Source organism: Lampetra fluviatilis, chromosome 15 (genome assembly GCF_964198595.1).
Source record: "Lampetra fluviatilis chromosome 15, kcLamFluv1.1, whole genome shotgun sequence".
Taxonomy (NCBI): domain Eukaryota; kingdom Metazoa; phylum Chordata; class Hyperoartia; order Petromyzontiformes; family Petromyzontidae; genus Lampetra; species Lampetra fluviatilis.
Window position 1 is genome coordinate 9,503,360 of NC_136289.1, and position 10,653 is coordinate 9,514,012.

The 10,653-nt window shown below is 46.6% G+C and overlaps 1 protein-coding gene across 1 annotated transcript; it reads right to left on the minus strand.

Annotated features, from left to right (window-relative positions):
* Positions 1-1,302: 1,302 nt before the first annotated feature.
* On the minus strand, positions 1,303-8,422 carry POLR1D (RNA polymerase I and III subunit D). The gene is made up of 5 exons (XM_078863170.1): positions 8,352-8,422; positions 6,738-6,835; positions 5,601-5,677; positions 4,955-5,034; positions 1,303-4,366 (listed from the first exon to the last, which is right to left on the minus strand). Exons 1-5 carry the CDS (start codon positions 8,391-8,393, stop codon positions 4,307-4,309), a joined length of 357 nt encoding a protein of 118 aa, XP_078719296.1. The 5' UTR covers positions 8,394-8,422; the 3' UTR covers positions 1,303-4,306.
* Positions 8,423-10,653: the final 2,231 nt, after the last annotated feature.

The following is a 10,653-nucleotide window of genomic DNA, read 5'->3' on the forward strand; positions in this document are numbered from 1 at the left end:
GGAGCGGCGGCGGGGGTGCATGCGGTGCCACGAAAATGATCGGGTTCCTCTGGTCAGTTACTCAGCCAGGGTGAAATTGGACACGTGGAGCGGTGGTGATCCAAGCTTGATTCGGCACGTTTGGTGGCTGCGGTGGGGTTGGCCGGAATAAAGCGGCGCAATCAGCACCGACAAACTGCAAGTTCACGTGCGTCCAAGGGGCATAAACACGCGTGACCAACTTGGGCAGATCCGAAACAGATTGTGGGGTTGAAATGCGGCCTCGCGAGTAATAATATCGGCTCGTCTTCGCCGACGAGCGAAGCACACGGTGTTGTACATGCACTCGTCTCCCCTTCATTTGAAACCACCGTGAAATGTAAACAGAAAGCAAAGCCAAAACAGGACCACACACGCACACCTTCAATGATTGTGTTGGGGTTTTTCGTTGTTGTTGTCGTTGTTTCTACGCACAAAAAGCAACTGCGAGATGCACGCTATGGGCGACCACAATCTGAAGGCGTCGAGGAGGATTGTGTTTCGCCCAGGCAGACAGGAAGGGCATAAGCCAAACATCTCTCGACATACACTTGGACGTTGAGACCGCGAGAGGGCCTGACTGAGAGCAGCACCTCACAGCGAGCGCACGCTTCAAAGCCTACGGGGTTATTTTGTATGCTTGATCGGAGCTCTTAAATGTACGATAAGCACTGAACATGAAATGCTCAGGGACGAAAGGCAAAACGTGAAAGTGTCAAACGACGCAAAAAAAAGAAATCACTTGTCGCTGCGTGCATTAATGGTCCATAAGTGTGCAGTGCATAAAAAGTATTTTCTTATTGAAAAAGTTATTCGACCTTAAAAAAATGTTTAAACTATTCAACAGTACTGCTCTTAAATTGGAAATGTATAAAATGGTTATAAAACCAAAATTAGGAAGTACAGTACCATACTTTAAAATGGTGCATTCGGACAGTTTTCCGGAGCAAAACTAAATATGCGTGCTCGTGTAAATTACACCAGGCTGAAAACATTGGTCATTACAAGATCCAGTAGAGATGATGATAAGTAAAAACTAACAAAAAATAATAACGTAGTTTAGCATTCCATTACACGACACAAATAAACAAACAAGAATCAACCCAAACAATAAGTGCCAAAAAAACCCACCCACCCCCACGGAAACACACCGCGCGCTACGCCAAAGAAAATTTGACCGGGCGTTTGTGATTGTGAACAAACGACGGCTTCCAAGGGCTTTCACGGACTGCTCGAGTCGCTCGGCCGAGCCAGTGTCCATGTGGACCCCATGTGCGATCGCACCTGCCATCATCGCTGGGGAAAAGCGCGCACCCACACCGCGGCTCCGGAGATGGAGCCGGCAGGGGCGCAGGAGGGAGGGCTGCGAGCAGGAGGCCACCACAAACAGCAGCTCTTTATAATATTCAACTTAAAATGCATGGGGGGGGGGGGAGGACAAGCAAGCGCGTGTAGTTCAAACAAAGGGTAGCCATTCATGGCGGGGGTCCCTTGCCCCCTTCCTGCACGCACTCACTCACACACCCACCCAACCAACCACCGTCCAAATGTTGGTTGGGGTGTTTTCCGTTCTTCTCCCCCCCCCTACTTCAGTTCTGCAGCAATCCTTACAAGGGTTACCCGCAATCACGGCTCGTGCAGTCACCGTTACGTTTGCAGATTGGTAAAAAAAAATGTATTTATCGGTGTGCGCGCTGTACGCGGCATGTTTTCATTTAAGTTCGTTTGGGCAACAACGCACCGTGACGGCCAAACACAAGGGCCCATTCAGCGACCGCACGGGAACGTGACGGTCGGGGTGTTTTTTTTATTGACTCCATGAAAACCAAGTCGAAACATCAAAACGTACGAAGAGGAATCTGCCAGCGCAGTAGGGCGCTGAAGATAAAACACTCTCTTACACCAAGAGGCTATTATTGCTTAAGCTCTTGACTCTTTGATACCTGTAAGATTGTAAAACACTTGGGAGAAACCGGCTGGCTATTTCCCGCACCTCCGATTAGCATGGTTGGCTATGTAAGATGCAAAAGAAGTTCAACATACGTACACTGCAGACTTCTCTGCTGCCTTATGCGAGCTCATCTGCAGCTCTGCCATTAACTTGCTGTGCTGAAATGCAGATAATTGGAGGCAGATGGCTACACGATACCTACCAGAAAGACGCATCCTATTGCCACATCGCAACGTTTTTACAAACTGCAGCACAGCTAAATTGTCTTAATTTAATTGGGCTTCATTAGCTACCTTAAATTGTTTGCAGCACGTTGAAACAAATTATGCAACACACGTTTTATCACTTAATGAACACCGGCGCACGTGGCTGCTGTTATCTGTACAATTTGAGGAAATATTTATTCAGGCCCAAAGTTGGCCGTCTAGTAGCAGAGAAAGACATGGGATCCCCCCCTCCCGACTGTCACAACCCATCAGCGTCCAACTACAGCACCCGCGTCAGCACTGACAGAACGTCCACACAAGACAAAAACAACCCTCAAAGGCGTTAGCCGGAGGCAAACTGTGACGCAATGCTTCATTAAGTGCAAGCCGGCCCCGTGGAACTTATCAATATTATTCCACGGTGGTGTACCGAGCAAGCTTTCTTGGCTTGACAAGCAGCAAGCTGATCAGCCAATAAAAGTAAGGCCTTCATTACGTTCACTCATGTTTTCCTTACAAATGAAACGCAGCTCCCCATGTGGTAATGCTTTTCGTCCACGTTAGCTAGAACGCTGCCATCTGCTCAAGACCCAAAGACCATCGTTGCTGGAGGGTGGCCAGATTGAGCATTTACCCACTGCAGCCCCCGCTGAGTTCCAGACATGGAGCAACACCGAGGCATCTCTCAACACTGGTCACCTTCATGTGTCCTTTTCAATCAAATGCAAATCACGTGTTTTCCAACTGTGCTTAAACTCATCTGAATTCCAGTCTCCATGTCATCTGCTAATAAAAAAAAGACAATCGCACGGTAAGAGACTCTGTGTTCTCACCTACAAGGTTCTTGGCGATTGGTTGGTAACTAAGGGATTAGGTTGTGGGTGGGGAGTAAAATGGTCTTATAAGTTGAACTAGACCACATGGGATCATTACTAGTGGAGGCCTACATCACAAAAAAGCAACTTGGCAACAAGACACAAATTAACAAATAAGTTTTGGCTGATTTAAGGTATTTATTTATTGCTGTTTACACTGCATCTAAGTTACAGGTTATTTCCTCGGGCTATAAGATGGGGCCCTGCTGCCATGCAGTGGCTGCTTGGACCTCACACAGACGCTCGCGGTCGCCACCCATGCAGACTTGGCAGCGCACCGGAGTGGTCTTGGTGTCATTAACCATCACATGCGGAGTTGTTTTTCTCACAATGAGCTGCACAGCAGCCATACTACATACCAGAATCATCCAAGAAAAATGGTTCGAATTAAATAAAGTCCTGCACCAGGACATTCATTCTTTGCAACTGCAGTCAGTGAAATGCTGAATGCCCATGGATAATGCATCAACATTTTTTAACAAAAGCTTTGCAGGTCAGTATTACAGCCTCAATGCTCACCCAGTTTATCAACATTTATTTGAAATTCTCTTGCGAAGTTGCAGCCAATGCTGCAAACAGAACACTCATAAGTAGCTGCGTTATGTAGCTTTAATTACCCCTAGAACATAAAAAAAACTAAGAGCACATTCAGCTTGTGTCCTGGCTTGGCTAAATAGGCCTTGAAGGTAAATTACGTGCTTACAAACATCACTCGTTTTCCCCATGATTTAAGGCCCCACAGTCACGCAACGCTAAAGTGCCAAAGGAAGGTTTTACAGAGCTTCATTCAGCGTTAGGTGACTGGGAAAAAGACATCAAAGATGTTAATTTGCTATCCTGGAACTGCATTAAAAAAATTGATGTGGTAATTTAACTGCATTTGCCATATCTGATGTGCATTGAAAACACTGTACTGCTACCCTTGGTCATTTTAATTTTGACATGTTTATAAGAGATATTTGTGCTTAACAGATTGTGAGTGAGATGTTACTGGTATAGAGGGGTCAACCAGCCTCAAACGGAGAAGACTTTATTTTGTAAATGTTTGGAATAAAACTGTTGGCGATGGTTAGCTTTGTACTTCACACAGCATCTGCTAAAATAAATATCTTTGCTCGTACTTTATTTTAGGAGAACATTTTAAAAGTGTCTTGCATAAAAAATTTATTTTGAACAATTCAACAACGTACGAAAAGTAGATGTGAACACAGAGCAACACTACATGTGACACAATAACAGCTTGATGTACATTATCATTACGAATCATCCATGGGGTCTGCAATGCCGTGACTTGCGTTGTAGGTTTTCACGCTCGCCTGTGGAGCACAGAAAACCCAGAGCATTTCCATACAGCTTGTAAAACACACACTGTGCCGAGGGTTTATTATTGCACCACACAGAATTATAAACATGATCATGTGTATGTTTGCACAATTTCCCTTTTTACCAAATTACCAGTACAGCCCCTTTGATAATTTACTTACTGGATTTAGGTTTTCCCGTGTCAATGTCAGTTATGGGGTTGTTTGACCATACCTCACCACCCTGGTTAGTGTGGGTGCTCAGGACTGATTCTGATATCACTCAACGATGTTAGCTGTGGCCAAGAATTGAACTCAGGTTACGGTGTTTGAATTGCAGTACTCGAAGCACTAAGCCACTGCTCCACCCCTTCCCACTATTTATTAAATGTAAATTGATATGAACATTTTAATTAAGAGTTCAGTATCGAAATTGTTTTTAACCATCCCCTATCGAGTAACATCATGTAATTATGGTCACAAATCTATTGCACATTAAGAAAATTATATCTTGTAAAACCGCAAATGGATTTTCACAACACGCATCACAAACTCCCAAGTATTTAAACTTCCATAAAGTACACTTACAAAGGCAGGCCTTACCTCAAACGTGGCAAGTATGTGCTCACAAACTGTCGTCAGTTCACACAAGCCCCTTCGGAACGTATCGACAGCTGGGATTCCTGCCAAGCACATAAGAGCACACTCACATTTCAGCGCAGCACTGTAATTCAACCACAACTGTGTGCCTGTGTGGTGCGTGCTTTCGTATCTGCCTTGACCATTATTACTGTGCGGTCTGCGGACATGAAATAACACGCTCCAATTATTTAGTTGCTGCAATTTTAATTTAATAGACAACATATTAAGCATCCACCCGCGATGTTAATGTTACCGTAAACGAGGGGTAAAACGATGCATGACATGTGATTGAAATTGATTCTAACTCACTATTCGTGCGTATAGGAAATATTTTTTTCAGATTTGTACTCCTTAAATTAATAGGTTTACATGACATCTGCTACCACTAGAGACTGATGAATTCGCTGGAGAAATGTTTTTCTTTAATCGAATTACAATCCCGAACCATGGCAATTAATCGCATCAACTCAGACACATGAAAGCAAACGGTGACAAAATGTGAAGGACAGTTAGTGCTCAGTGCTTGCACTGGCAGCATCCAAAATAGGCTTGCCTCCAAAACGTGAATGTCCATAGGACACAATTGCAAACACAATAAACGACTTACCTCGTGTCTGAATTCGAAAGTTGATTTTATCCTCCGACGGATGTGTCACGCTATAACCGCAGAAGTCCACGTCAGGGCTGGAAACAAATTAGATTTGTTTACTGTACTTCTGTGCTGGCTTGCACGACTGCAACTATGGCCTGAAATCTCCTCAAATATGTTGCTTATTTATCCGGACATCCATGTGTAACCAATTTATATATATATATTTTAAACATCTCTTTTTCATTATAACAATATGTACCAGTTCTATCTACGCAGATGCATCAATGTCCACAAATGTATGACTTCACATTAATAAATCACAAACGATGAAGATGGGTTAGGTTTAGGGATAACAGAAAGAAAAAAGCAAGGCACAACCACTGGCAATGCTCCAGGCATAAGAGTAGCGGAAGTTGGAGCATATTCAATCAAAAAGTCATATATCCTCACAACGTTTGTTGACAAATTAAACGACATTCGCGTCATTTCATTGTTTTCAGCCCTCTTGTCAATCCGCTGCTGAACGAAGACCTTCCCCGTGTCAATAACGGGGATGTTTAACCACACTCTGTCTCACTGATCAGTGCGAGTTGGTGACCAGTGGATGAAAGGGGGATCCAGAACTGCTTTAGCGAAAACTCCCCACCGATGTTAAAAGGTCGCAACGTTCAGAGCCCTAACCACGGAGCCGTGATCTCTCCCCACAAGTCGATATCTTACAGCGTAAACAAACACACACACCAAATGATGCCGCCTCTCTTCACGTGCCATATTTACACCACGCAAATGTGGATGATTTTGTCTCCAGGTTTGCAGAACAGTGCCAGCTTCACAGAACCACTACGTCAGCACACCAAATGGGCTGAGCTGTAACGAAACACACAAAAAAGAGTGGCTCTTTTTCGATTTAAAGCTTTCGTGACTGCAGGGATTCATCATCTTGGTTCTTTCGATAAAGTCACGTAGAAGGGAAATAATAAAAAATAAAGTTATTTTATTATATTATTTTATTATTTCCCTTCTACGTGACTTTACCGAAAGAACCAAGAAGAAGAGTGGCTCTGCAGCGTTGCCTTGCGCGAAAGCCGTTTTGAGAAACCCGGGCGCGTTCACCGCTCGCCCTCTGGTGGCGGCGGTGGTGGCGGTGCTCACTTCTTCATAACCATGTAGCGCAGCGGGTTGCCCAGAGTGTGGTCCTCGCCATTCAACACGAACGTGACGCACGTGTCGTCGTCCACATCCGAATGTATCTGCACACGGGGGTGAGTTACAGAGCACGCGTGTCACCTCTCCCTGTGACTGACGACAGCCATGCACAGTGAGCAGCTAACGCGCACCGAGGGGGGCAATTGCGATATAAAATCCAGCAACGCTGCATTAGCGGCCACACTATACCCATCACGTGTCCGGGACCTAGTGTGGATATCACAAGCCGAGTGGTAATGAGCCTGGGTATTGCTTGAATGGGAGGGTCCTTGGGAATCGGGAGATGCTGTGGACTTGGCTACGGGGTAGCCAGATGGCAGTAGAGCACTGCTTTGAGTGTTTTGCCGGTGTGGTACCCTCAGCAGAGGTCGCAACCGGGTACCCGATACCCGTACCCTACCCGATACCCGGCTACCCGTACCCGGCCGGGTACGGGTAGCCGTTTGCGACCCTGGTGCGGCCGGGTACGGGTAGGCCGTGAGTCACTGGTGAATAGCCGTTTGTCACTCATTTCGGGTAGGGTACTGGTAGGGAACGGGTACCCGGCCGGGTACGGGTACCCATTTGCGACCCTGGTGCGGCCGGGTACGGGTAAGGAATCAAAACCCGTTTGCGACCTCTGACCCTCAGAATTTCCAAACACGCGTTTATTGAATGGTCCAAATATTTCCATACGGGATCCTGCTGACTAAAAAAAATAATGTTCAGACGGAGACTTTTTTCAATGAATGTAAACAACTGCCTTAGGCAGAGCCCATACACGTGATGTAAATCTGAGTTAATCCACCCCGGCAGACGAGCTAAACTACTCGGCAAAACCACGTGTATTATCGTAGACCCGTGTTTATGTCGATGCGTGTGACCCCCGTTTGTATCTGTACATCTGCATCTTGTCTGTATCCGTGTCTTTGTAGTGCATGTATCTGCGTAACACTTTGTATGCGTGTTTGTCTCTTCGTATGCGTGTGTCCCCCCTATGTCTCGTGCTCCTTCCCCGTGGGTCTGCCTCTCCATCAACTCCTGATGCGGCCCGTGGTCCCTGGCAGCACTTGCCCCAAATCCGCGGGTGAAATCGCTTGTGGCCATGCGACTCGGACGCGCTGCAGTGGACGTGTGGCAATCCGTCTCGTCGCAATCGGTTTTTAACAGCAGCAAAAATGTACCGGTAATCGCTTCGTGTAAAACCGGTTTTGCCGCAATAAACGCAGCATTGCTATTTTTTCCATCAACTCTCTCGCGCTCTCTCTCTCTCCCAGTGTCTCTTTATCGGCGATGCCGCACACAACTTGAACCCGTTTCGTACGAGTCTCACGCCTTTCCATGCTGAACCATAAGAATCGCGACAGTTGCCATGGCGACACTTTTTTCAACCCACGTGTGCCAAGACGCGGCCATTTAAGTGCGCGCCGCTCACCCTGCGGCCCTCGTTATACAACGCTATATATTATAAACACGAGGGTTCAGCGGCGACGTTTACGAGGCGCGCTGTGTTCCAATTGCTTACGGTGTTTAGGTTGCGTTGAGAGCGAGAGAGAGAGAGCGCGACATTTGTGCCCTTACCGCTGAGAGGCACCGCGGCCTTCCCTCCACGCCACCCTCCATGCTAGCTCGCTCGCGCACGGGATTGTGGGGGCTCGCGCCGGTGACGTCACGGCACGCGGTGACGTGTTGATCTGCGATGACGTCATCTCGCCGGTTGACAGGTTTTTTTGGGGGGAGGGGGGGTTTGAAATGAGACTTTCTGTAAAGTGACGTAGGTAGAAAAATAATAGCTCACGGCGTTTCCATAGCAACACAAGCCGTCGTCCTCAGGTGAAACAATACAGCAGGCGGACTGCTGAGGCAAGAGGACATGTGAGGATATTTCCTGCGTGTGGATTAAGAGCCGTCCATAAATGACGTCACGCACCTAGGGGGGGGGGGGGTGGGGTCAGACATTTGTGACGATGTGTGACGAGGGGGGGGGGGTGTTTGAGATATGTGACGTCACATCAAAATGTGCAACTTTAAATATAGACAACACGTTCTACTTCATTAAATACTTTTTAATAAATATTTTCTATTACAACATCAGAGTGCAGCGCCACATTAAATACGCGCTACAATGACAATAGTTTAAAGCGATTTGAAGCATGTTTTATTCTATTTTTTGGGGGGGGGGCAGAGCTTTGTGACGTCATATTTGAGGGGGGGGGGGGTCTGACTTTTTGTGACGTGTGACGAAGGGGGGGGGGTAAATAATCGTCCAAACTCGCGTGACGTCATTTATGGACGGCCCCTTAATGGAATTACGCGGCTTTTTCCTTCCATAATTTGCAGCACACCGCGTCTGCGCGAAAACCACCACAGTGCGCCACATGTTCCGGGATCTGCGAGTCCCATCTTATCGACGCGGATTATTGGAGTTGCGTTGTAGTGCCAGCTGTCCACTTGCCAGAGAGCCCTTTATGTATGTTGAACTTCTTTCCCTTATGTCTCACTAGCTTCACTACCCGGCTTCGCCCGGGACTTGGATTCTTGTCTTGGATTAATACACGGATGGTGGGGGGGTGACGTCAGCAGGCACACTGTGTGACGCTGCCGCATGCGGGTGACGTGCAGATATGTGACGTCATCGCTCACTTGCCGTGCAAAATATAACCATTATTTCGCCCCTCCCCCCAAAAAAGTCTATTTTTATAATTTTTGCATGGTGTACAGTCTGGAAAGTACCCACATGCCAAATTTAAAGTTTGTTGCATGTCGGGAAGTACGCTAAACATTTTGAACAGACACACTTATTTACACATTTCCCTTTCATATATATAGATGAAGACCTTGCAGAATAAAATGACTTAAACGAGCAGCCTTGATAGGCTCTTATGTTACCTCTCACGGCATGGATACTAGAGTACCGTTGACGTTTACAAGGCTAGCCTGACTATACACAACTGCCACGCCTTGCACAGTATAGCCACACACTTGTATGCAGTGGCAAGTATCGACATGCAGTTAACATTCTTGCACTTTGAAATTTTTACCTACCTGTGTGGATACCACCCAATATACACGGTGCAGTGCTGTTAGTTACAGTGGTCATATGACAAACAAAAACTAAGCATACGTTGAGGTGTAGCAGTGGTTAACGCACTGCACTATGAATCCAGGAAACAGTAGCGACTGATATTCGAACCTATCCTGTCCTGCCTTCACTTCATCAACCTGTACTGACGAGCATGGAGAAGTCTCGTCGAATTGTAACGGAGGCCTTCTGGGAGAAGTGGATTGACAGAGGACTGTAAATTATTATACAGGTACTTCTACATTTCATGAATTGCATTGAATCATTTTAATTGCGGTCTAGTCAATAATTGCCCTTTCTGGCAATAAAACAGGCGTTATGATGTTCAAACACCAAATAGATATCTATTTCAAGACATCAAAGTCTACATTAATCACACATACTTGTGATAAAATATGCAAATAGGCTCTGATATTGTATGCATCGTCTTTGAAACTGATTGGCCTACACCAAAGACAGCCTTCTTGATGGCCTTGTCTCACCAGTGTTAGACCAGAGAACGCCAAAAGGCAATGCAAGTCTAATGACAGGGTGACACCTATCGGCCTGAAGGGGTAATTGCGGTTACGGGGGTATTATGTAATGCCTTATTATAAGGGGGGCGTATCTGGGTGAAAGGCGGAGTTAGTCCAGAGGCTCCAGGAACCTGCTCGAAGGTTCTGGAAGGGGGCGTGGCCAGAGGCGGGGCTTGGCCACGCCGGGGCGCATATCAGGGTTGCCGAACCAGAGGTTCGGGTGCTGTTGCGGGTCCTGGCTGCGTCGCTGCTTGTTGTCATCTCTTCGTCCCCGACCACGTGGCTG